Source organism: Andrena cerasifolii, chromosome 1, assembly GCF_050908995.1.
Source record: "Andrena cerasifolii isolate SP2316 chromosome 1, iyAndCera1_principal, whole genome shotgun sequence".
In the NCBI taxonomy this organism is placed as follows: Eukaryota; Metazoa; Arthropoda; class Insecta; order Hymenoptera; family Andrenidae; genus Andrena; species Andrena cerasifolii.
The window spans coordinates 31,381,409-31,409,132 of record NC_135118.1 but is presented as its reverse complement, the minus strand read 5'-3'; the positions used below and the strand labels follow the sequence as shown (position 1 = coordinate 31,409,132).

At 42.2% G+C, this 27,724-nt stretch overlaps 1 protein-coding gene across 3 annotated transcripts in view; it reads left to right on the top strand.

The window, feature by feature from the left end:
* Positions 1–27,724, top strand: part of Dip2 (disco-interacting protein 2) — a 101,910-nt gene that overhangs the window by 38,903 nt on the left and 35,283 nt on the right. For 2 of the 3 annotated variants that reach the window (XM_076825075.1, XM_076825067.1), the window contains exons 2-3: positions 15,357–15,428; positions 24,404–24,592. In XM_076825075.1, the coding sequence (XP_076681190.1) occupies positions 15,357–15,428; positions 24,404–24,592 (261 nt within the window). Of the gene's footprint in view, positions 1–1,735; positions 2,704–3,178; positions 4,036–15,356; positions 15,429–24,403; positions 24,593–27,724 lie in introns of those variants that run through there. The other variant, XM_076825084.1, reaches the window with a different exon arrangement.

The window sequence follows — 27,724 nt, the reverse complement described above, 5'->3', positions numbered from 1 at the left end:
GACGAGACGGGAGAGGGCTGGTTAACGCGTGACGCAATGGTGCACCGTATGAAATACGCGAATATGCAGCTGGTGGCTCGCGATTCGTTACGTTTTGATGGCTACACCGTGGGCGCGAAGTGAACGAATCGTGCTCTTCGTGCTCGCCAACGTTTCCAGCCGGTGTGTGCCCCGCTCCACGTGTGTGTGCCTGTTTCTGTTGGCCACGGATGGATTCGTGCTTTCCACCGTTACGTTTCTCGTCGCCACGGGATAATAAATACGCGACCAACGGTGGAAGGGTGAAATCAGTGTCGTAATCGTTCGAGGGCGGAGAAAGTATCGTCCGAGATCTTCCCAACGATTCGAGATACTTGCCGGGCGCAGGAGTAGATGCAGATCGGTGGATCAACGCTCGCTGTGAATCGGGTCTTCCTGGCAATGGTTCTTGGACTGTTCGCGGTTTCTTCGTAAAAGATAACAGTGGCACGCCAGAAACATCGAAATCACAAATACCTCTTCGATTAAAAAGAGAATTAATATTAGCCCACTTTAAGCATCACCATCGATCATCGAAGAGGACTTAGTAAATTTTGATGGATGACCTGGATGCTCGATTGTGAGAACAAGAGAAAGAAGAACTGGCGCGAGCTCTCCGCAGTGAGCAGCTTTCGTTCGCACAGAGATATCAAACACCCCGAGCAGGAACACGAAGAATTAAAGATAAAGAGATAGTTACGGTGCAAAAGGCGAGGCGTAGCTGCGTGCTGCCACGAAGCTGAGCAAAATCCATCTACGTGCTTAAATAAAAGAAATATCAGAGCGTGAAATAAATTGCGAGGAATACAGCAGAACTCAAACTCGAGAGTGATACGCGTGGAATTTTTCGCAGCTAGAAAGTACGCGATTTCCTCCGACCAGAACGCACCAGGAAGACGTTTCACGCGCGATTAAGCACTCAGGGTTGGATTAATCTACCTGGCCGCGGTTATTTTCCGTGCGGCTGCGGCATAGTCGTCCGAGTCCCGAATCGGTTTTTGTCCGAGGAGGATCAGCGGCAGTGCGAGGCGAAAAGGGTGGAGGAGGACGACGAGGAGGGAGGAGCGACGCAGGCAAGGCACGTCGAAAAAGGAAAGCGACGCTCCTCCGCGAGTGGAAGGCCCCCGTGTTGCACGTTGAGATCGCAGAAACGCGCAAGCGTGCTTGCCCTGGCCGGAGCGACCGGCTGGGACCGAGGAAACAGGAGAGAAACCGAGGATACGGATGAAACGGTGAGGAAGGGTCGGAGGGGAAGCAGCGCAGGCAACTCGCGAGTCCCTTTCTCTCTTTCGGCTTCGGAAGGACTCGAGGAGGACGTGTGGTTTGCTCGAAGGGACTGGAACGAGCCCTCCGTGCGCCAGGAATCCCTCGGCGGCCCCTCCGAGGGTCTGCTTGATTCCCGCTGCGCGATAACTCGCGGGGAGCAAAAACGGGAACACGGAGGAGGTGGGACTGGACTAGCGGAGAAGGAATTCTCGAATTTTCAGTCGTCAAGGTAGAGTGAGATCGTGAGCCTCGTGCGCATAAAAGGGGTCTGAAACATAGAGACAGTAAGGAGGAGGCGGCGGTGGCCAGTGCTCTGAGGATCGCAGGTTCGAATCCCCGTCGCCGGAGGCTCGTTTTTTTCGTCTCGAATAATAGTGAATATATTCTTCTTCGCTGGAGAAGCTAGGGATATCGAGAAACGCTGTATATAAAACTGTGAAAGTAGTTTCGTTTGTTGGTGACACAACGGAGGTGCGCCGAGTCTCGTACACATGAGATCGCGGTACTCGAAGAAGAAGTCTCGGAGACGCATGGAGGATATATTGAAGCGGGGTGGCAGCGATTGGTCCCAGATGAAATCGTTCGATCGGCGAGTCCGCGGAGGGCCGTACCCATGAGGCCGCTGTCGTTTGAGAACTTGAGGAGGCTCGTCGGCCGCAGGAAGGACCGTAACGAGCCGTCCTTCAAGCGCAGCGAGTCCTTCAAGAGGATATCGATAAGGAAGAGCTATCTGGACAGGGGGAAGCGGCGTAACAAGCTCCAGAAGAACCTGGAGCCGACCACTACCCCCACGATTCAGTCGAATTTCAACGAGAAGAAGCCTATCATCGAGCAGAGCGTGGTAAAGGAGAAGCCGAAGAAGCTGCAGGACGAAACGCTGAGTCGCGAGTCCATCAGCTACGACGAGTGGCTGCAGGGCGTCAGCTCGTCGTCCCGCGAGAAACTGGACGAGGTGAGTCGGGAGCAGGTCAGGCAGCAACCTCCAGCGGGGAGGAACAAGATCGGCAAGTTCCAGAAGCAGAGCGAGCCCGACCACGTGGCCGAGGACCTGAAGATCCTCGAGTTGGACGCGTCGCCGGTGTTACCCGCGAAGCCGTTCAGGGTCTCCAGCGAAACGATCCAGGAGAAAAGCAGTCAGCAAGAGGCTCTGCAGGTCCAGGACACTCACTCGGTCGAAGGACCTCCCAGCGTCAGCATCAGCCTAGGCAGGGTATGGAGGGACGCTGTCCCAGTGCCGTACCCTTCCTCCTCGGGACCATCCGTTCACCACTCGCTGGACAGCGCCCTGAAGGAGAGGAAACCTCAGCCCACCGTTGCCAGAACCGTCTCCGCTCCGGAGAAGAGCGCCGCTGGCAAGGATGTCTCGTCCGCGTTTGGGTTCTCCTTGAGGATCGCCAAGCTGGCGGACTTTCGCGCAGGGTTACTATCGATCGCTTGTTAATCGGCCTCCGTCGACCATGAAATTGCGAAACGCGGGAGGGTGGAGCTTCGTTGGTAGTTTGCAGGGGTGCTTGGAATTTGGGACGTGCACAGGTGTGGGTGGCGGAAAGGACGTGCTAGTTTGGGATCGATTTGGGAAGTTACATTGTGAGCAACGAGTACAATTCACGAAGATTTTGTAACAGTTTGTTGAGGCTGAAATTTCAAACTCGACATTCCTACGAACACGTGCTTGAAGCTTGTTTGCTAGACAACTACGCTTCTGATTTGATCCAAAGCCACTCCTTTCGCTTCTTCACATCGTGCACCAGAAGTACATACATACACACTCTTCAAGTTCGCAGCGCATGTACGTAACTGGTCTCGAGTTGCGAGCTAGGTGTCGTGGTTTCGTAAATTTCATCGGTCGAGGGTTTCCCTAATGGGGCCTGACTTCGATGTGACGTGGCTTCAGGGGTACGAGGAACGGCTTCTTCAACCGCAGAGCGCCGAAGCCGTCGCCGAGCGTGAGCGGCGAGGGTTACTTCAAGAGGACGAACGGCTCGAGGCGGTCGAGCTCCCGTCGCCGCGGGAAGCGGGGCTCCCAGAGGGCCAGGAAGTCCCAGGCGCCCCGTTCGAACAGCCCCGTGTGGTTCGTGCCGCCGGAGCGCCGCCGCTCGAGACGTCAGCGACGCGTCTGGCGGGAGATCAGGTACTTCCCCGAGTGCGAGGCGCCCGCGGCCGAGAGGATCGACGACTGGTCGTCGAATCTGTCGGACGATCAGTTCGACGACCTGAAGCTGCTGCTTTCGGGGGACTTCAACGACAGGCGGGATGAAGGGGCCCTGAACTCGCTGGTCTCCTCATCCCTGGGCTCGTTCTCCGCCACGTCCTCATCCTCGTCGGCCTGCCCCGCTCCGAAGATCAGCGACTTCAACGAGGACAAGCTCTTCTCCGAGGAGCTGAGGACCAGCGGCGTCCTGGCGCGGAGAACCACTTGGCGGCCGGCCACGTCGAATTACTTCGCCAGCAACCAGTTTCTCAGCTTTCTGTCGAAGGGCTCGAGCAATCTTATCGGCAAGGAGAAGTCGAGGAACGAGTCCGCGCACTACAGGTGCCTGTCGTCCACCGACAGCGAGACCGAGGACGAGCCAAGCCGAGCGGGCCCCGAGCGGAGGAAGAGCTCGCACGCGGTCCAGAGGCAGCAGCACCTCAAGAGGCAGAGGTCGGGCCTCAGGAGGAGGCCCCTCAGACGGAAGTCGCAGCTGAGAAAGCCCTCCAGCCAGCCAGTCTTTCTCGTGCGAAAGTGCTCGTCCTTGAGGAAGAGACCCAGTAAGCCTCGATACTTGTACCGTAAATCTCATGGCCCCTTTTTAAGTAACGCGCCTCCAACCGACGCTCCTCATTGTGCCTTTCGTGAAATATGCTTGTGGTTCCTCGTTACTTTCTTTCTCGAGCGAAAGTGGTCTTCAGAAGTTCTTTAGGAAGGTGGAAGCAGCAAGCCTCGATAGTTGCACCGTAGTAAATGGGCCTGGAAAGTGTCCAAGGCCCTTCGAAGCGTTGTTTTTGGTTCGTGAAATAGGATTGTGGTTCTTCGGTACTTCCTTTCTCGAGCGAAAGTGATCGTTCTCAGGAACTGGCTCAGTAAACCTCGATAGGTGTACCGCGCTGATTGGGCCTGGACACTTTCCAGGGCCCTTCGAAGCGTCAGTTTAGATGATGCGTGGTTCTTGGATGTTTAGCTCGAGAAATACGATTGTAGGTTTTGATTACTTTCTTCTTCTTGTCGATGTTCAAAGGGAAGGAGTCATGAACAATTTTGTTAGTCGACTTTGGTGTTACTGCAAGCATACAGGCGAATTTAGACTGTACACTTTGAATGACAGTGAATGTGAATTCGTCAAAAGTAGAGACTGGCTCTACTTGGTTCACTGGCCACTTGGGATGTTTACTTTGGATGGAATGCAGATGGAAACAGTCTTCACCGTTTTCACTGTGGATGAACCATCCGGGATGCGCAGCCAAAGTTTAAATTCGCTTTAAGCTGACAATTTCTGCGATCTTTTATTGGGGTATGATCAGTTGACTGATTTGGAGATATGAAGAATTAAACTCGTACAAAAAGAACGTATTATGTCACGTTGTACGTAGAATTAGCCGCGGGCAAGACAGGTTAATTGCTCTTCAATCATTCATAAACACTCCGCGGTCGCTCCTGATCGCGAAATGACCCAGTTAACAAATTAATTCCAACTACCATTACTGCAAAGCAAAGACTGGAACATTGTCCGAAACAATGGATTCCTGTTATAACAACAAACTTTACCCAACTCTGTTACTAATCCTAAAAAACTTTACCCCAAACCCAGTGCCTTAACCGGCCGGCGGATCAAGGGTCCATTCTACTTTGCTGGTTGAACAAGATTACTTCATTGACTACTATTTCATGAATTTTCCTTCGGGAACTATTGTACGGATTTGAATTGTTTTTTTTTTTGTTAAATATTTATTATTCCTTGCTGTGTAGAATTGCATTTTTCAGATTTTCAAAATATAATTACAAATGTGTGGATTTTCACGAATTTTCCTTCAGGAACTATTGTACGGATTTGAATTTTTTTTTATTAAATATTTATTATTCCTTGCTGTGTAGAATTGTATTTTTCAGATATTCAAAATATAATTACAAATGTGTGGATTTTCACGAATTTTCCTTCAGGAACTATTGTACGGATTTGAATTGTTTTTTTTTTGTTAAATATTTATTATTCCTTGCTGTGTAGAATTGTATTTTTCAAATTTTCAAAATATAATTACAAATGTGTGGATTTTCATGAATTTTCCTTCAGGAACTATTGTACGGATTTGAATCGTTTTTTTTTTGGTTAAATATTTATTATTCCTTGCTGTGTAGAATTGTATTTTTCAGATTTTCAAAATATAATTACAAATGTGTGGTTTTTCATGAATTTTCCTTCAGGAACTATTGTACGGATTTGAATTTTTTTTTGTTAAATATTTATTATTCCTTCCTGTGTAGAATTGTATTTTTCAGATTTTCAAAATATAATTACAAACGTGTGAATTTAAATCGCAATATTTGTACCTCAGCGAGAACACTGCGAAAGTCGTCAGCGTCAAAATAATTCTAAAATGATAAAAATAGAGTGTCCTATAGAGGTGTACACATAAAGTGGACTAGAATTATTGATTTATCAACATTGGTTCTGGCCTATTCTGTCATTTTCTGCCTATTTTTCGATGCTTTTTGTCGCTGGGACGAAAACGGTAAAAAGGTTATTATATTCTGGAGACATGAAAAATAGGATCCTATACAGCAAGGAATAATAATCATTTAACCCCGAAAAAACGGTAAATCCGCACATTAGTTCTTGAAAAAAAAATTCATGAAAATAGGCCTCTTTTTCGACCAGCAAAGTAGAATGGACCCATAACCCCAGCCTGTCCCCGGGTTACGATTTCCTTCATAATTTAAGAACCAGCCGTCGTATTACCACGAGCCAAAGTGAAAATTAAAGCTAAAGAATTATACTTTTCAGTAAAATTAACCATACTAATAGATTTTTTTTTGCAAACTTGCGTTCGTCTAAATATTGTAAAAGAAAAATTTGTTTCGGAACCTACAAAGAATGCAAAAGCAGTCACTAGTTACGTAGATTAAATTTAAAAAAAAAAGGTACTTTAGGAGTTCTCGAGGGTGCTCGATATCAAAATTGTGGGCGTTGCAGCAAGCTCCTAAATGGCGTAAATCTCAAAATATTAGGTTTACGTTAGAACCATCTGTTTTTGCAGCAATCACCACTGTTAGAATATAATGTTTATTTATTCAAGAAAATAAAAGTTACACAGTCGAACGTCAGTATAATAATAATAATAAGAACTGTATAAAACTTAAACTAAAAGTAATAGAAAGAATACTGTCTTTAGCGCGATACAAGTTATCCGTTCAGAGGGTTTTCTCGGACTGAGAAGCGCAGGGGTCGAGAAGACCGTTTTCCCCTCTTTTGGGTCTCCTGTCGCAAAAGGAAAAGAAACTCATAAATTACCGGGTCCTTAAAGTCCCTGACACTCTAACTCCAGGAACAGTCCATCGTTGTACACATTCCAACAGCCACAAATTTCACATCAGCGCCCTCAAAAGCTATTATATAACCTGGAAAACAATCTTTCCCTCCACAGAAAAATTACTCCATTTCGATTTGAAGTTCTGCCACTATATAGGTCCGCAGGCCGGTTAAACGCTAACTCTGTTTTTTAACAATCCTTGAAATCCATCTACCAATCCGTTTCCTTCCACAAGGATAGAAGTCTAATTACCTTTCCATCGGCTGTCAAGCTGCTTGCGCAACGCCCGTGTTTTTATGTCTCCCCTAATGAAGTCCGAGGAACATAAACTCCGCGATGTCGCACAGATACCGAAATAGAAGCTGTGTTAAGATGCCGCTATCGTAAATTATCAGCAGCTCGGTTACTGGCCACTTTCGATAACGATTGACGTGCTCGTCGAGGTCCCCGCGCGCTGATAGCCATTTGATAATCCACTGGCACGTCGTCCTAGGGACACTTGGATCTCTCCTCGACTCCGTTTCGCTCCACGTGATCGACGTTAATTACGTAACATGCCCGCCCGGTTTGGTCCCATTGCAGTTTTTCCCTACGCTGGACTCGATTCCAAGCTCCGCACGTACGCTCGGCTAATCGTCGTCTCTCTTCGACTTCTTTCTTTGTGTTTCGCGTAAAAGCAACAGGCTGCCGCAGCCCGATCGCTCTCGCCCATCGCGTACGATGGCGTTCGCAACTATTGGGACACCCTGCTCTGCGCGCAATGATTCTGAAGAATCTTATTGAAAGATTTATCGAACAACTGTGACAAACTTTAATTCGTTTGGTACTTCAAATTAACCCTTCGTGGTCACGCGGGGTGTCTCGCACCCAGAGATGGGCAAAATTTTTATTTAAATAAAACTTCGAATAGCGAATAAAAGTTTAAAAAAAATTGTTTGTCATTCGTTCGTTAACCCGAGTTAACTTTATTTAACACATGACGAATATTTTTTTTTTTAAACTTTTATTCGTTATTCGAAATTTTATTTAACCCTTAACTGGTATCCTGGGGTCGCTCGTGACCCCAAGCACCCAAAGTTCGATGTACAATTTTCGGTTGCCTAAGTTGGTAAACAGAATTTCTAATTAATTTTAAAATAATAGTTTAACTTAATAATTTAACTATTATTTTCTACATTCCCTAAGAAGAAAATATTCATAGTGGTTGCTCTAGTTGTCGACTTTACAAATTTCTATGTCCTTTTTTATTTGGGGTCTGCCACGACCCCAGTATACCAGTCACGTTTGCCAAAAACAATATACCAGTTAAGGGTTAAATACAAATTTTGCCCATCTCTGAATTCGCACTGTAGGTAATTTGTTTTTCTTTGCCAATTGTTCTGTGAATTTTTAGACACTAATATTAAAATTTAAAAGTTTTGTGAATTTTAACCAAGAAAATCGTTTTTTTTCTATAACTTTCTCCAAATCTCGTCATATCAAAATTTACATTTCTAGAAAAAGACTATCGAAGCATTGTGAATGTACAAGTATCCCTCAAAGGTTAAAATATTCGAAGCTACGAAAATGGTAACTCAAAAATGACTCTGGAGTGCAGTGAAGCCTATGTGACCAATTCCTGGACGTAAGAAGGTGTGACCACGTAAATTGTTGAAGCAATGCAGAGTATTCAATCTGTGCCAAATGTCAGATTTTTTGGAAACACAACGGGTGTCCTAATAGTTATGAACGGCAGTGTACGCGTTTGTTGTTACTTTTTGAATTCAGAACCTGCGTTTGTCATCGTGGAATTTGAAACGCGACAAGTTTCTTTCACGGAAAGTCCTGTGGACGTCGACTGCGGTTCCACGTGCTCGGTAAAGCCTCGTCCACATTAATTAATTACTTGAATCCAAGTAACTTGAAGCTACTTTATCGATGCGAACCTGTTAATCACGTGACTTGAACTATTCTTTCAATTTTCTTTGAAGTTTCGCGCGAAGTAGAGATTCGTTCGCCTTTACTTGCCTTCGAATACAACTCGACTAGTGTGAGCGAGGCTTAAGCTGCGCGGCTCGGTTCTCACGATTGGAGCTTGTCGCGCAATGATGGACGATAGATTAGCGCGGAATCGATAATTCATTAGGGGTAGGGCTGGGAGAAGGGCTCGCGGCTTGGAGCGTATTTAGCAGTCGACCGGATGAGTGGAAAATGGTTAATCGACTTCGGTTGATGTTTGTCGAAGTTGGAAATGATTCTCGGGTTTTGTGACGTCGGTGGTTTGTTTGAATTCAATTAATCCTAGATTGTCACACCTATTTTTTCGGACGTAGTCGTCGCACTGAGTCCAGCCGACCCAAGACAATTTTCAAGCAGCTGCTGTTTAAAAACTACCTGTTAAATTGAGTCGCCAAAAATCTGAGATAAAGTTTGAACATTGTAGAACAGGGGAGACCGGGCAAAGTGACGCGAAAAGAGTTTGAAGTCGAATAAAATTTTTCCCTTTCAATAAAAATGTGTCGAATTAGATTTAAAATATAATTTGAACATTTCTATTGATAAATGACGAATAGCAATACTTAAAATAAACTTGAAGTATATTAAAATACAAATTGAAAAGAAAATGCCAAAACGACCACTTTACCCCATATATGCTACTATCTGGGGTAAAGTGAGCGGAATTAAAATACGAGTTTTATTTAAGGATATAGGTGATTATTAACCCCTTGCGCTGGGGTGACGTGTCTAGCACGTCAGTTTCTGTTTTTTTTTTTAACAGTGTTTGTCAAAAACTGTGGCAGATTTTTCATTTTATTGAGATTTGATTCTGTTCCATCACGCCGCGTGGTTTCCCAGCTAGGTTAGGTTATTGCGCACATCACTCGCGCACCTTTTCTTTGCAGCTCAGTTTACCCCGGTCACTTTGGCCCCAATGTGTACTCAGTGGAAAATTAATTATTTAATAATGTTAGAATAAATGTTTTCTCAAACGCGTTTATATGTATGTTTATAAGCTTGCTATAAACACGCAGAAAAAAATTGGAGTTAAAATAACACATTTAAGACTCATTTATCGAAAAAGCTAAATTGAAAAAAAAAAACAATTGGAAGTCTCTAAAACTTCATTTTTAATTTTTTCAATGAATTTCCATTTTTCGATATCTGAATGTGCATAATTATCGTTGTGGCATTACACACATTTATTACGTCAGCTAAAATTGGAAGTATATTTTATTGTTAAAGAATAAATTAAGAAAGCTCATTTTACCCCGAGCTTCACTTTGCCCCTACATGAAAATTAGCATTTAAAGCATCATCCTGTTTAAACACTAGTACCATCTTCAATCATACCTCAAATATATTTCACCTCAAAGTCACGTTGTCGGTCACTTTTTATTATTATTATTATTAAACGTCTTTATTGCAAACAAACAAACAAAACACAGCAAATAGCAAAACAGAGAGAAACACGACAAATGCAAAGACGGGATTCAGTCAAGGACTGTTATTCAACCCAACCTAAAACGTGAACTTAACCTAGGCTTAAAATTAGTACAACAAAAGTAAAGAAAATAAAATAAGAAAAACAAAGAGAAGACAAACCGACCAGATCGCGAAATATGATTTCTAAAAAAATTTGTCCCAGTGTGACAATCGAGGGTTGAAGTTGCGGCTTCCAACTTTTCTGTCGGGGATGATTATCGCTTCATGACCAACAGAATTAGAATTAGCACAATTTTAAGAGGGTAGCTTCGTGTGCAGGACCTAAAATTTATGATTTCTGCGATTTTTTTTAAAATTAATAGCTCACAATGAAACTTCTTTTAAGCAGAATTAAAAAAGAATCGAAATTTTCTTCTTACCGAAGTTCCCTTGTTAGCCTAAATTACACCCACCCTCGCTGAGCGTCATGCAGCTCGCCAGTGCAGCTCGCATCGAGAAAAGTCTCTCCGTTACGAGGTATAAAAAGATGCGAGGGAATGGCCGCGTGTTGCGCGAAGGGTTGAGTAAGGGACACGATGTCAATGTCCTAGCCGCGAGCTGGCGCGTGTTTAATAGACGCAGGACTCCTCTGGACGCGGAGGAACGGCTGGTCCGCGCAGGCTGCCCATAACTCGGCCGCGCAATAATTCCCCTGGACGTGTTCTCGCGTTCATAGGTCCCGGGCGCAATATGCACTTTGCCCGAAGGACCAGTCGATCCGCGTGCCGATAATTTTAACTAGCGGTTAGATAGCCCGAAGAGATATAACCGTGCCCCGTTGCGCGCTCCAACTCGCGCGAAACCTTCTCCAGTAGACCACCGGTCTGGACGAGGACTCCCCTCGCAGCTAACGCAACTTCCTCGTTCTTCTCCGCTTCCAGAACATCTACCCCGAGGCTTTTTCTTTCCAACTTTCATATACTAATTCTCTGGGTGTTCGGGGGGTAGGTAGGTACTCTACTCGCGAATGGTTGGCGGGATTAATCTGCTTTAACGCCTGGACACCTAAAAAAAATTTCAAAAAATTATTTACGTACCATCGAATTTTTTATACGCTCGACAATTGTGTGACCTGTCGTCACCCTGGGCGCTAAGGGTTGAGGCTGATGCTCCATTGTGAACTGATTTTTGGGATTGTAGGTGGAAGGGGTTTCTGAGGATGTGCTGAGTTTGATTTCGAAGGAGTAGATGGAAGTTTTTAAGTTTGATTGGGGGCTGGGTCGTGGGAAATATCTTGGGTAACTCGGGGAGAGTTTAGATTGCAGGGAGGGAGGGAAGGTGACGCTGAGGTGTCTGCAAGGAATGACCATTTTATTTTATTATTATAGGGAAGGTTACGTTTATATACAAAAGTTTGCAAATTATTGTGATGGAATAAGTGAGGGGTTATTCAGATGCTGTGTTAGTGGTTTATCACTCTTCGGTTTTATTTGGTGTGAAAATACGGAAAATAGGCAGAAACTAAACAAACAGTTGCAATAAGCAATTTTATATGTGTCCAATGTATCCCCGTGTCCAAACTACCCTCGGTCCTCCCCTACATACAAGCGGAAGGTTGGCGATTCTAAATCCAAAAATACTTCGAATATATTGAATACAATTTTTTGATATCGCGCTCCGTTTTCGAGAAAAGTGACTTCGAATTGAGCCTTGCGACAAAAGGGGTGCAGCTCCGTTTTTGACAGTTGAGCTATACCATGTAATAAATGTAAAAAAAAATCTACATCGTTTACAACGTTCTACAAAAATTGAAATATTAATATTAATATTTTTATTGTAGAATATTGTTTCCCCAAAAGTGGAAATAAAAAGTGATCAACTCAGTGACTACTAGGGGAGACCGGGGCTAGTTGATGCAGGGATTCCATTTGAGCGAGATATGTGAAGTTTGTTGTTCAATTCTTCACTACGATTCACCTTGACGTTAACAACAGTTTTTTTTAACTGTTTTCGTTTATATGGAGAAGCAGTAAATAGTTTAGATACATCCAAATTGATTGTCCAAATAACATTTTTTCATACAGTTTGTATGCATTTTCTCAAGTTATCGCTTACTATATATTAAAGAGGAAGGATCAAAGTATATTTTGGCATATTTTTTATTAAAGAATTAATTCAAATAAAAAATGAAAAAAATTGAAAACAGAATATCGTATCAACTAGCCCCGCAGTGGGGTAAATTGATACACTTTGCCTTCGTCCAAATAACATTTTTTCATTCATTTTGTATGAATTTTCTCAAGTTTTCGCTTACTATATATTAAAGAGGAAGGACCAAAGTATATTTCGGCATATTTTTTATTAGGAATTAATTCAAATAAAAAATGAAAAAAATGAAAATAAAATCGTATCAACTAGCCTCGCAGTGGGGTAAATTGATACACTTTGCCTTCGTCCAAATAACATTTTTTCATTCAGTTTGTATGAATTTTCTCAAGTTTTCGCTTACTATATATTAAAGAGGAAGGACCAAAGTATATTTCAACATATTTGTTATTAAGTAATTAATGCAAACAAAACTTAAAAAAAATTGAAAACTGAAGAACGTATCAACTAGCCCCGGTCTCCCCTACTTATTCTGTAAAAACATATATGTTCCAATTAGCGTTCTATTTTTAATATTAAGTCAAAGCAATAATTTCATAACCATTTTTTCTAATTGCTGAAGTAAATTTTCTGACGAAAAAAAAAACGAAGCGCGATATCAAATAATTTTATTCCATACTTTCGCCTTATTTTTTCATCTAGAATCACCACTTGTTACACCACTAATTACACAACGCCCTGCATAGTTTGGGTTTGAAAAATAGATAACTTCTGACTCATCTTTCCTCGTGAGTTGAGGGGAATATATTTGTCCATTTAATAATTTTCCCACGGAAAGTAGAGTTCGGTATTGCATTTACCAGTTGAACTGGCCACGCTGCATCAGTATGCGAAAAATTGGCCGTGTCGCGTTCCCTTGCACGCCGGGGACCGGTCGACTAAATTCAGCGATAATGCTGCATGGCCTAGTTTCGTCGTGCGCCGGTGCTCGCACCTGGAAAAATCGTGTCTCGGCCGTTAGCCGATCGATTCTAGGCATTTTCTCGAGTTACGAGGCGTGACGCCGGCATGCCAACCCGTTTCGCATCGCGCGGGACACGTGGGCAAGCTTGTTGCGCCGCAGAAATTTACAATGCCATATACCCCTTCTAGAGTATCTCCCAGCGAAAAATCCCGCCGGTCGGTTTCTTTCTCCCGCCAGATTAATCATCGCGCCCGGAGAACCATTTCTGCCCGGCGTGCTTTCCAGCGAAATGCCTCCGCCACTTGTAATACGTATTCCGCGAGCAATCCTCGTGAATATACTGCTGGAAATAATTGCGGGGCCCCTGCAGATCTCGGGGGATCCTCTGAACACCCAACCACGTGTCTTTTCAGTCTTTGCTTTGCCATTTCTGCAACTTAGAAAAAGATTGGATACGAATTGTTCCTAATATTTTTTTTTATTATTTATTTTGATTTATATTGATTTTGTTTGTTTTATTTTGATTCATATGGGCTTATTTTACATGGATTTATTTTACTTTATTTTATGTTGATTTAATTCACGTAATCTTATTTTATTTTAATTATAATAATATTTGAAGTTTTTTTTAAATTTTTGTATTCTAATTTTTACAGATGCATTTCTGTGTTGAATATATTTTATAGAAGATTTAGTGATAGAGTTTCCCATTTCTTGTTTGCGAAAAGACGTTGCAGAGTATAAATAGCTACTGGTTGAGGGAAAAGAAGGACGTGGTTCTGAGACCGAAGAAACTCGTTCTAGAGCAGAAATTTGCGTACCCGGGATTCCTTTGCACGGCAAATTTCATTGCTCGCATTTGGCGAGGTCATAGCCAGCCGGGTGTCTCCTTTTTCACGCACGTGCTGGCGAATTGTCCGGGCGATTTCTGGAGTTTGAACAGCTGGGAGGCGTTCACCGATCGTCCTCGAAATTCCTCGGGCCTCGTGCAACGAGAGGAGAGATTGCCTCGAACGGGATCCAGCGAGGAGCTATCGAAAGACGTCCTTTTTCGGCGTCGATGGAGATTAGTTCCACGGAACGAGCATTGAGAAATTCGTCACTCTTATTTAGCCACTCGTTCCAGAGCAGGGTTATTCAACGCGCACCTTTCCAACCTCTACTTCTCCCATCTGCAAGAATAGAACCGAAGAGAACCGAAAACGATCGAGTCCACTCGGGATCAATAATTAATTTAAGATTCGTTACAAAATTCAGTGGAAAGCTGGGCAGCTTTGGTTATCTTCCTAGCCAAAGTCACGAGGCAACAATTCGAGTTATTTAAGGGGTTGTGCCTAGTCAGGCGGTCGAAAAGAGGCGAATATTTGTGAATTTTTTTTGAAGAAGCGGGAGCGTATAATTTTACAAAACTTTTTGCGTTTAAAAGAGCAACGTTTAAAGAACATTTGGTAATTTTTTCGTAGAAAAATATTTACGTTTATAATAAAATAAGATGCGACATCCAAGAAGCATTTTTAAAAATTTGCTTTCGCGGTGAGCACTGCCATTCGGAACCAGATTATCTAAAATCAAAAAACAAAAAAGATTTCGTTAGTGTATTAATGTATCCTCAGGTTGACGGAGTGAATTTTCCGAAATATTAATTTAAAACAAAATGGCGGCTAGTTAAAGTTGAAATCCTGATTTTTTCCTGCAAAAATCTCGCGAAAAAATCAGGATTTCAAATTTAAATAGCGGCAGAAGCCTTTTTTAAGAGAACCTTCGAGTGATGGACAATAACTTAGTTAATGATAAATATTTTTAAATAAAAAAATTACGATGCACGGTACTAGATGCAATCCTTAAAAGGAAAAAAGATTTTTTGAGAAATGTGTTATAGCTTTTGAGTAAAAAATTTCCAAAGACCACCCTTTTTTCGGCCTCCTGACTGAGCATGACCCCTTAATAAGAAATGATGGACCAATTATTTACTAAAAAAATGCTGAACCAAAATTGTTAAAACAGGGAATTATAAAGCAGAATTACTTAATAAGAAATGTGCAATTCTCTTTGGTAAAGCAAGGTTTGTAGTAACAGTTATGATCTGTTGTTTCAGGGGACATAACGCAAAAGGGTTACGAAAAGAAACGGACACGTCTACTTCAGCAGTATGCCTCGAAGCAGCTGGGTGAGTCGGAGTTTTCCTTTGCTCGCAAGAAACCTTAGCCAACGAGTCATGCTCATCATCATCATCATCATTTCATTCTTACCAGACAGCGAGTGCGCGCGGACGAGAAGCTCGCGACGGAATCGTAACGGCGCGATTCTTTGCCAGTTCCACGTGCGGATTGACGCGCTGTTTCCTGCCCGCGTCTTCGCCGGGGTTTTACTTTTACACTAGAAACCCACCAGCCTTCCGTGCCATCGACTTTCATTGACTTCTTTAACGACGATTATCACGCGGCAACTATAGTTCGATTTCACGCGAAGTACGCGTATCGATATTATATATATATTTCGAATTTTTAAAATCTAAGTTCAAATTCGTTGTTAGCAGTCAGTAAAACTCACAATGGCCGACTCAATATGGTGGACGATATATTTAAAAAAAAAACACCCACTACACAGGAATTTATATTTCTTGATTTTTATTTTTTTTTCGTGAATTTTTAAAATCTAAGTTCAAATTCGTTGTTAGCAGTCAGTAAAACTCACAATGGCCGATTCAATATGGTGGACGATATATTTAAAAAAAAAAAACACCCACTACACAGGAATTTATATTTCTTGATTTTTATTTTTTTTCGTGAATTTTGAAAATCTAAGTTCAAATTCGTTGTTAGCAGTCAGTAAAACTCACAATGGCCGATTCAATATGGTGGACGATATATTTAAAAAAAAAACACTCACTACACAGGAATTTATATTTCTTGATTTTTATTTTTTTTCGTGAATTTTTAAAATCTAAGTTCAAATTCGTTGTTAGCAGTCAGTAAAACTCACAATGGCCGACTCAATATGATGGACGATATATTTTAAAAAAAACACCCACTACACAGGAATTTATATTTCTTGATTTTTATTTTTTTTCGTGAATTTTTAAAATCTAAGTTCAAATTCGTTGTTAGCAGTCAGTAAAACTCACAATGGCCGATTCAATATGGTGGACGATATATTTAAAAAAAAAACACCCACTACACAGACATTTTAAATTTTTTTATTTTGATTATTTTTCGTGAATTTTGAAAATCCTAGTTCAAATTCGCTGTTAGCAGTCAGCAAACCCCGTGGAAATAATTGTTTAAATTATCGAACTAATATAGAAGTTCGTAAATCGAAGCGTATGGGTCGACGCGTTAACGAATTTTCACTTCTTGACCTTCGGTATCTCAGAAACTAATTGTCACCTCAACCCAAAAATTTGTTGTGATTGGTGTCTCATCATAAGGTACCATTTGCCGCCAAATTCAGTTGCAAAATCGTGGGACCAAAAAGAGGCTAAAAAGGGCCTCATTTTTGGGTCCCTCTTTCCATTCATGCCTCGACCAATGCCGTCTAATCTCTTCGTTTAGCCGCGTACAGTAATTCGGAGAGGTACACCGAAGCCACAAACTCGGCGAAGCGTTAACCCAAACCTGCAAATTCCGCGGAGCATCTTAACCACGAATAAGTTTCCAAAAATATAAAAATACACCGAAGCCTCACGCAGGGCTCAATTACGTTGTATCTCTCCCAGCTACTATATAACCACCTGGAGGTGTTGCCGAGGCTCGTGGCGCGCGCCCGCTTTCGTTTTCCGTTGGCTGGGCCCGTTTTCGCCCGGCCTGGCGTCAGAATGCTTCTCGTCCTCGCGCGATAATCTCTCCGCGCTTATTGCGCCACGTCCAGACGCAACCAGTCTCCCGTCGTAATATTAATCGCGTTCCGATTCTCAAGAGACACACCGGGGCACGGTTTCTGCCGCGCACAATGCCGGCAGATGCAATCGTAATGGGAATGAAGACGGGACGAGCGAGCGGACACGGCCGTAATCCTCGCATCCGTGCACCGTTTTCCATCCGTCACTATCCACCGGTTTCCCTCTCTTGCGCAATCAAGGCCCCACCCCGTTGTTATCGCGCGGCCCCCGCGCCTTTTTCCATCGATCTCGAGCCGCCGTATCGCTTTCCCGACACTTTTGCCTCGCGCGAGCCGGGAACGCGCGTACCGCGGCACCGATACCCAGAGAGCCCTTCGAGTACGTACCCTTTTAATATTTCCCCGACCGCGAGACTCATCTTGGCCCGGGGTATTCACTCGCTGCTTCGTTCGTCGGGGGAGAATTAATGCTGGGGCACCATAGGGATCTTCGAGCGCCATGATTTTCGGGGGAAGGCCGAGCTGATTGCAGCGTACTGCGAGCGTTTTTTTTTTTCAACTTTAACCCTTTGCACTCTATACATACCCGACGCACCGAGGTTCCGTTCGATGTTGCATGATGACTTTATTACAGTTTGCGAGGGAATGTATTCGTAAATAATAGTAGAACTGGACCCCAGTAAAATGGCCCTTTTTTATACGTCTCGAATTTTTTGTGGCATTTCTTTGCTGTCGACTTATAGTGTGGATCCATTTTATAAAATAATAGTCCCTGGGAAAGGTTCATTGCAATCGGACAACAGTTAAAAGTTTAGAATTTAGCAGTGTTTTGGATTTAAGTTTTTGGGTGCTATGGACGCAGTTAGGCGTTTGGTCGGTTTACGCGGTGTCCGCGAAGAACGCCCATAGGCGTCCGGCGACTATGTGTAAGAGATACGACTAAAGCAGTTCCGCACGCGACGGATGCTGAGCGCTTAAATTGCGAGTATCCTAAAGGTTAAAGAATTTCGCGAAAATGGTAAGCCCTATCGAAATTTTGTTTCAATGATATTGAAAGAGCATTCGATTTTCTAGAATTACTGTATATGTCATTTTTCGTGCCTGCAACCAGTTTTTAGATAATAGCGTTTGAATGGAGAGAAGTGCGCGCTAGGCGCGTATAGGCAATATGCCACAACGTAAAGGTGGCATGTATAAACGCTATTATTTAAAAAATGGTTGGAAATACGAAAAAATTATATTTAGAGAAATTATAGAAAATTGAATGCCCTTTCAATATTATTTAAACGAAATTTCGATAGGGCTTACCAATTTTGAGAAATTCATAAATCCAAACCACTGATGAATTCTAAACTTTGAGGCCTAATCGGCACCCTATCTTGTTGTCCTATTGCAATTTACTTTTTCAAGGATTTTTATTTCTGAAATGGAACTGTACTAGGGGATGGAAGCAAATGAAATCGGATATCGAAGAATAAGAGCCATCCTAATACCCCACCTTGTTGTCGAGGCGTTTGTTTGATGCTGTTTTAAAGCCTTGAATGGGGAGTGTTTTTTATACGCGTGGGATTGAAGGGAGATTGCTTGGAGCTGCTGGTCGATCGATGTTGGAGCGCAGAGGGTTAATTTGTAGGCTTGCAACGCGCAAGATCGATCGTTTAATGGTAACGCTGGGGCAAATAGTTCGAGTGCAATGTGAGTTTCTGAAACGAAAGTAGGCTAATGGAGAAAGGGTGAGGAAAGTGCTCGATCGAATTGCAGCGCGAGTAAGGTGCGCAATTTGAAGAAAGGCCGCACGATTTATAGGGGAAAAAGTCTTCAATCGAATTAGCTCAAGTTTTGATATGTTCTAGATTTTAGTCTTCCGAACAAAAAATTTCTATGTGACAAACCTCTAAGTCTTCAAGATTTTGCGTTAGAGCAATTTGAACCCAGTGCAAGAGGCTCGGGAAGGCCTCAAGTTTTTTGAATTTATTTCGAAAACCATGTGTCGCACGACAAAAAGTAATAGAATATAAAAGATGCTTCTTGTCTAGATCTACAACTTTTGTTTGACATATTTTTTTATGTAACCAGTAATTTAGAGGATAATTAAATAATTAAATTGACTTTGTGAGCTTTTAAGTAATTCAGTATTCAAGAACCCAGGGGCTCCTTTTCCCCTTATCCGATTGGACTCAAACTGACTGAGGCAATTTGACTGAAGCCTTTCTCTCCCTATAAAACATGCGGGGTTCTTTAAGCAAGCAGATTAGATCATCTCGCTACTGTCATTCTGGGGAAAACACTAAATTGTCTTGTGTTTGAGAGTTTCTTCGTAGATCAGTTCCTTGGTTACTTCTCGCTGTGGTAGGAACATTTGCATTTCTAACAAGGGGAGGCCGCGACATCTGGGACACGGATTTTTATGAATCTCATATATGTTGTAGTGTAGGTGTAGCAGACCAATATATGTCTCACATGTTGGGTCCACTACCCCAGAGTTTCCGAAATATTAATAAAAAAAAGGTGTTTATGCGTTGACGAACAGAAGCGATAGCGAAGTTTATAGTAACGATGAATAGCGGCGCGTGTAAAGGGCAGGTCCCGCACCGGAACTTTCACCGGTTCGATTCTCACTGGGATCACTTTTCTTTTTCTATAAATGTATTTATGGGGTAAAGTGGTCGATTTTGCATTTTCTTTTCAAGTTGAATTTTAATATACTTTAAGTTTATTTTAAGTATTGATATTCGTCATTTATCAATAGTAATGTTCAAATTATATTATAAATCTATTTTCACACATGTTTATTGAAAGGGAAAAATTTTATTCGACTTCAAACATTTTTCGTCCCACTTTGCCCCGGTCTCCCCTAATTATGCACTTCAGCAATTTTGCAATATTGCGAAGTCAATGAGATAACAAGAACGTAGGAATCTTAACGAAGAGTGCTCCCTAAAGCTATCGTTAAGTAGTCCTTCAAAAACACTATTCCAATTAACTTTTCTCGCGATGAATCGCCTTACCTCGTCTCGTGCCGCCATGACAGTTTCCTTTCAAATCGAGCTTAATTGTATTTCAATGTAGTGAAAGTTTATTTAAATTTACACAGAATGGAAAACGTCTCCTCGATTTTCAGGCTCTTTGGAAGCGGGAAGGCGTATCGTTGCACTCGTGCGTTTAGTTGCAGCTGCAATCGGTCGAACCCGCTGCAATCGGTTGCAGTGCACACTGTTTAACTGTACCTGCACGCGGAAGAGCCACTTCCGCGTTATCCGCTCGTTATACGCGACGTTACATCTGCCATTGTCCTGTACGTGACACGAGGCAGCACACAGTTTTCCAACTTTCTCGATGCTTTCATCTTCTCCAATTTTCCATGCGCTCTCTTCTTTACTTGCTCGTTAGGCTGTTTACTGGTTCTTCAGAGTTCCCCTGCTGCTGTCTTCTAAAACGCGATCACGGCGAAGCGCGTTGGTGGTTCTGGTCCACTTCGCTTATAGCGTATTTTCAAATCGCGCAATTTTCATTGCTGTTTGGTTATCGTTTCGAAGTTTGCATTCCCATTTGCGTTCCGCGTTCAAACTCTTCTAAGTCCAAGTGACTCATTTTTTTGTCCTATACTTTCGTGTTCTCTTATGCCACAAGTACTTGTTTGTATGTGCACTAATGGGAATTTTCGTTTATTTAAATAAATAAATAAATATGTTACTGTGAAAGTTCGAAGCCTGGTGAATCTTGGAATGTACTGGCAAACTCTAGCGGCAAAAGTTCGAAATATTCCACAAAATAATCGAACCTCGGACTTCCACCAACAGTCCCGTTGGCAGAAGCTGGAAGTTTAAATATTTTATAAAATATTTCGGGTTCCCATCGCCCCATAGCGATAAATGCTGGGATTCACTTGTAAATTCCAAGATTCACTGGTCCTCGAACTTTCACAGTAATATATAAATTCCGTGGGATCAGGAACCCCCATATTCATAAAGAGCCCCGAAAATAGAGACGTCAAGTAGGAGGATAGCGGTGGCCGAGGTGGCTAAGGCGCTGGCCAGTACGCACGACTCCCCGAAGATCCTGAGTTCGAGTCCCGTCGCTCCCGAAGTCCGTTTTTTTCTGCGATTTGTACAATTCTAATTATCTTAATACAGGAGTGTTGTTGTTGTTATCCAGTACTTGAACAAAATTCAAGTTTTCAAGTCAAATATAATAATTTGAATATAGAAGTAGAAGAGAGTATATATATTCAGTAGCTGAACAATTCAAAATCCGAGTCCCATCGCCCTAACCCCCAGACCTTATTTCAGTGATTCCTTCAATTCTTTTGATATCCTGAATGCGCAGTGCCCACAATACCTAAAAAAATTACTTAATAATTCGTAGGAAATATAGCAGGTCGTTTCTAGTAGAAAAATTATCTATCATCGCATTATTCGCTAAATACAATAGAATAATCGTGAATCCCAGTGTTCCACAAAGTGTCGTTTAGAGAAATCTATCCTGTCAGTGTTATTCCATTAGCAGAGGCAAAAGGGACTATTCGTACTGCGCCATCGTTCGTATTACCACATTAAAAAGAAGAAAGAAAGACGCGTCTCCAAAGACAGGTTCCTGAAAACAAGTATTTCGCGGTGGAATGATCCTCCCCTCCCCCGCAAGCTATTCATCTTCGTGTTTGATTCACGGCTGTCCTGCGAATACGTAACCGTGAACAAAAGGTAGCTTCCACCTGAGGGACGCATTACGTATGACCGGCGATTATCCTGTCACGCCATTGTATTCGCTGGTTCATCGGTTACGACAACGGTTTGTCGCCGTTGTCGAATTCCTCTCGGCAATAGGAGCGGGTCAGAAGTTCATGGATTCCGCGGCGTGTCTTCTCGACGACGCATTTTTCAGGACGTTCGCAGTACGCTGATCGAACGATCGCTCCTCGGAGGATCGAAGGGTCGCGATCTTTGCATGAATATTTTTTAAATTGAGGAAGTAAGAGAAAAATTGATAGTAAGCGGTAAAAAATTACCGTTTACATTTTTCCATTAACATTTTTTGATTTTTTTCCTCCTACTTCCATGGTTACGGAAATTTTTAAAGTGGTACCTTCAAAGGGGGTAGCTTTGACCTCTGGGGTAACTGATAGCTGGAGAAACATTGATCTAACCCAGACCACTGGAATAACTTTTACCACTGGGATAAGTCTGACCACTAAGGTAACTTTGACCACTAAAGTAATTTTAATCACTGGGGTTACATTGACTTCTGGGGTAACTTTGATCACTGGGATAACTTTGACCACTAAAGTAATTTTAACCACTGGGGTTACATTGACCACTGGAGTAACTTTGATCACTAAGATAATTTTGACCACTGGAGTAACTTTGACCACTGGGGTTACATTTACCACAGGGGTAACTTTGACCACTGGGATAACTTTGACCACTAAAGTAATTTTAATCACTGGGGTTACATTGGCCACTGGAGTAACTTTGATCACTAAAGTAATTTTAACCACTAGGGTTACATTAACCACCGGAGTATCTTTAATCAGTAAGGCAATTTTAACCACTGAGGTTACATTTTCCACTGGAGTAACTTTGACCACTGGGATAACTTTGACCACTAAGGTAACTTTGGCCACTGGAGTAACTTTGACCAGTAAAGTAATTTTTACCACTGTGGTAACTTTGACCACTCGCGATCGAATTTCAATCGAAGCGATCGGGATTCATTTATTCGCGATAACTTATCGATAGACGCGGGCCGGGGTTAGGTCTGGGTTAGGTGGAATGCGATTCTGGGTTAGCTGCGATGGCACGAATTCGATTTCCATCGTGGACCGTGATGTCGTCACGGTTCGATCGTGGTTCGGGCGTTATTAAATTCCGCGGAGCGTGACTTACGCGCGAATATTAGCCTATCGTAATTGCGCGGAATTGTGCTGGAGCGAACCGTGACCGCAGTCGTATTACGTGCGCTCTATGTATACCGGATAACAATGGAAATATTCGGACTCGCTGCGAGTAATAATCCGTGAATTTGTTTCCTGTATGTACCGTTGTTGTTTGCAAACTCGTGGTACAAAGTTTGGATTGGTGCGGTGGTGGGGAAAAGTAAAACAGAGAAGCGTTGGCAAATGTGGATAAGAATGCGATTGATTTAATTTGTGGTTGATTTGGTCGAACAGAAAGACTTGTATTTAGGTAGATCAACAAGTAGTGAAGTCTTGAGTGAACCTTTGCACTTCACAGAGAAAATTGTTTGGGGGTGGCGGTGACTAAATTCGAGGTATGGTTTTGGGGATCTGGCATCGAAGCATTACTAATTGGGTAGTTACTAATTACGGGGAGTTGCCCCCTTGGACGAATAAAATTCATAGGTTTTGTTTAGCAATTCTCTTCTTTTAAACAATGACCTCAATAGAGAATCTGATTAATGGCATTTATTATACACCTAAAAAAATAGACTAATTTTTTTGTAATCTCCAAGAGATGTATAATAAATGCCATTGATCAAATTTTCTATTGAGGTGATTATTTAAAGACAAATATTGCTAAATTAACCTACGACTTTCGTGCGTCCAAGGTGGCACCTTCCCTTAAAGACTCGCGCATTTTTATTTCTTCTACCCCCTCTAATGAACCTGCATATTATACAAAACTCATCAAAAGAGACCTCTTCTATAAACTTAGGAAATATTCACTCTCAGACCAAACAAACCGCAAACTAAAACAGGCACGACATTCTACGATTCTACATTCCACCGTTTGCATCACGAATCCGCCAAAACTCGGTCCACAGGTTCGGTGGAGTAAATTTTTCCCGAGTGTGTAATTCCTTAGGAGGGGGGTCTGCACAAACTGAAAGATCAAATCTCGACAGCCTAAAAATTAGTGAAATGCCCTCCAAATTCCCGAGTGTGGAATTCCACCCGCAGCAAAATCTTAAGTCTGCAACACCCCACGCATTCCACACAACTCACGCGAACCCTGTCGGGGTACATGCAACCAAAACGCAAAATTCAAATCTAAACCCCCGCTTTATCATCATCGCCGCTAGTACAGACTCGGGAACCTTTGAAGCCGCGTCGAAAGGGAAAGAAGCAAATTTCGCTCGCGCGGCTTCTCGTTTTTAATTATTAAAACCGCTCTAAATATAACCGGTGTCTGGCGTAAACTCGAAGTGGAAAACGACGCGGGTCTCCCCTTCGTGTTTGAGAATCGGAACGAGAAGGGAGGAGAGAAGAGAAAGAGCGAGCGAGAGAGAGAGAAGAGAGAGAGGGTGTCTGGTGGGTGGCTTTTGCATATGCACGTATGTGGCGCACAGGGGCTGGAAACGATGGAGGAGGTGTCGGCGTCCTCGGTATCGAAAGGGTCGAGAGAACGGGGTATGGAAGCGGTGGCGGTGGTGTCGTTGGTGGTGGAGGCGTCGGCGTCGGTGTCGGTGGTCGACCACAGCCACGTGCACGCCGCACGCAACGACGTGTCACGCACAACGAGAAGCGCTATCACTCAGGTAGCGCGACGCAATGCACGATTCAACGTATATATACGTATACATATATTCATATAGATATAGAGATATATATATATATATATATTTTTTCCTTTCTATTGTTCCCTCTCGTGTCACGCCTAGAGAATTTTATTAGAGAGTTTAGCTAACAGTCAGCCATGCTGGGACGTCTACTGCCCATTTGTACGATCATCGCTAGCTATTAGAGAACGGCGCTGTCTGTGCGTTGCACGGATTGGTTTCTGTAGGAATTAACCGTTTCGTTGGCCGTTTTGGGGGTGCGTTGCTATTTACGTTCACCGACCGTTGTGCATTTTTGACTGTTTGAACTCGACCCACGTAGCTTTTCTCTTTCTGTTTTTGGTCTTCTTGTGTTTAGAGCTTTTGTTTGTCTGTTTCCTCCCTTTTCTTTGGTTTTTAGTTCTGTGATTGTTTCTTCGTACAGTTTGATCGGTTACCGCGAGGTTCGCGGGGTTTGGAGTAGAGGGGAAGAATGGCGAGATGAAATGAAATCTGACCTCCGATGAGAGTTTGTTTGGTAGGGCCATTCAGAATGGTCCTTTGCTCTTGTTTAGAGAATCTGCAGAAATTGAGTTTCAGTTGATGTTTAAATTATTCTTGTAAAGTGCTTCTGTATTGAAATGTATATTTGGCATAATTGAGGACCTTGCAGCAAGAGGGCTGCAACTGCATTTTTGACAGTTTTTGAGTTATGACGTGTAATGTACGTAAAAAAATATCTGCTTCGTTTGATGCACGTTTGATGCAACTCCGATAACAAATGAGTGATTTATTGCAAATAAATAAAAATAGAAATATTAATATTTAATAGTTATTAATATTCATAATATTAATCACTTTAATATTAATATTATTAATAACTTTAATCTTAATATTACTATAATATTATTATTCATAATATTAATAACTTTAATATTAATATTATTATAATATTATTATAATATTATTCATATTAATGATATTAATGATTATTAATATTAACAGATATTAATATTTTTATTGTAGAATATTTTTTGTCAAAAATATAAATAAAAACTTATCAACTAAATAACTACTTATTGTGTGAAAAAATATATATATTTAAATTAGTCTGTTTGTAATGTTAAGTCAAAGCAATAATTTTACTTCAAGGTCCTCAATTTCTTTACAATAACTCTCCTTCGCGATTGTATTTCTCCCTACCGTTAGATATGATATAGAGTCCTCACATTTTTTCGAGAGAAATCGCGTCAAAAATCGACTGTAAGCATCTTGCAGCCACGTCGACATTTCTTCGGTTCGTGGAGGAAGAAGGAAGTAAGGGAGGAAGGTCGCTTGCGAGAGCCGCGACAGCCTCTAAAGAGTCGTCTTTACGCGCGGAGGAAAAAAGGAGAAATTTATGAGAAAGGCAAGCATCAGACGACGGGGAGCGGCGAATAGCTGTCAAGCTGTCGAGCACTCGTTGGATAATTGCGATGCCGTTGGTCCTCGTCTTAATTAAGCGCGGGGCCCCTCGGGCTGGCCTCGCCACTTCACGCCACTGCCTGCTCGTTGGCGAATTTTTTCGCGGATCCGATCTCCGTCGTCACTCCTCGGTTTCATTAGAACAGAACGAATTTCTGCGATAAATTTCACAAGACTGAAAACGAAACCCCAATTCCGAGTAACTAAAAGCGTCAAATGAAACGGCAAAAACTTTAATGCAAATGTTATTGTGAATTTGGAATTTTCCAAATATAAATATTAAGTTATTTAGATGACTTAATTTAACGGGTATAGGATCCTGTCATACAGGGTGGTCCAATAAGAATTACTAGCATGAATATTTTTGAAATTGAGGAAGTAAGAGAAAGTTGTTAGTAAGCGGTAAAAAATTGTTATAACTTTTGTTCGATTTTTTTTCTCTTACTTGCATGGTTCCGGAGATTTTCAAAGTGGGAGCTTCCAAGGTGGTTGGTACCTTCAAAGGGGGTAACTGATAATTGGAGTAACTTTGACCACTGGGGTAACTTTGACCACTAAGTTAACTTTAGCCACTGGGATAACTTTGACCACTAAGGTAATTTTCACCACTACAGTAATTTTGACCACTGGGGTTACATTGACCACTAGAGTAACTTTGACCACTGGGGTAACTTTGACCACTAAAGTAACTTTGACTACTGGAGTAACTTTGACCACTAGAGTAACTTTGACCAGTAAAGAAATTTTCACCAGTAAAGTAATTTTCACCACTGGAGTAACTTTGACTACTAGCGTAACTTCAACCACTGGGGTAACTTTGACCACTAAGGTAATTTTAACCACTAAAGTAACTTTGACTACTGGAGTAACTTTGACCACTGGAGTAACTTTAATTTCTATAGTAATTTTTACCACTGGAGTAACTTTGACTACTGGCGTAACTTCAACCACTGGGGTAACTTTGACCACTAAGGTAATTTTAACCACTAAAGTAATTTTGACCACTGGAGTAACTTTGACCACTGGGGTAACTTTGACCACTAAGGTAATTTTAACCACTGGGGTTACATTAACCACTGGAGTAACTTTGACCACTGGGGTAACTTTGACCACTAAGATAATTTTAACCACTGGAGTAACTTTGACCACTAAAGTAAATTTGACCACTAAAGTAATTTTGGCCACAAAACTAGATTTCAAAATTAATTCCCCTAGTATCTGTCGCATAAAAGGTATTTTTCTCGAAGTGCCCTGGATAGCTGTAATTACCTACTTTAAGATGCAGTTAACCTGAGACTAATACCTCTTACATAACAATAGGTGCTAGAGAAATTTCTTTTAAAATCTACTTTTGTATTCAAAGTTACCCCCTTTGAGTGTAATTCTTATTGTTCCACCCCATATACATATAAGAAGAGCAAGAAACACGAATATCTCAGGAGGTCAGATTTCCACGAAAAACTTGTACATAGAAAAAAAAATGAATGTCTCGTAGAATACGTAGCCTTTCAGATTCGCGAATCAGCGACACATGTAAATAGTATGCGATTTTCCATACGAGTCTGTCTAACTCCCCATCGATTACCGATCTTGTATTGTGAGTGTGCACGGTTTAGATGATTGCCCACGCACGTAGATATATCATGTACAGTAACCATCGATCGACTT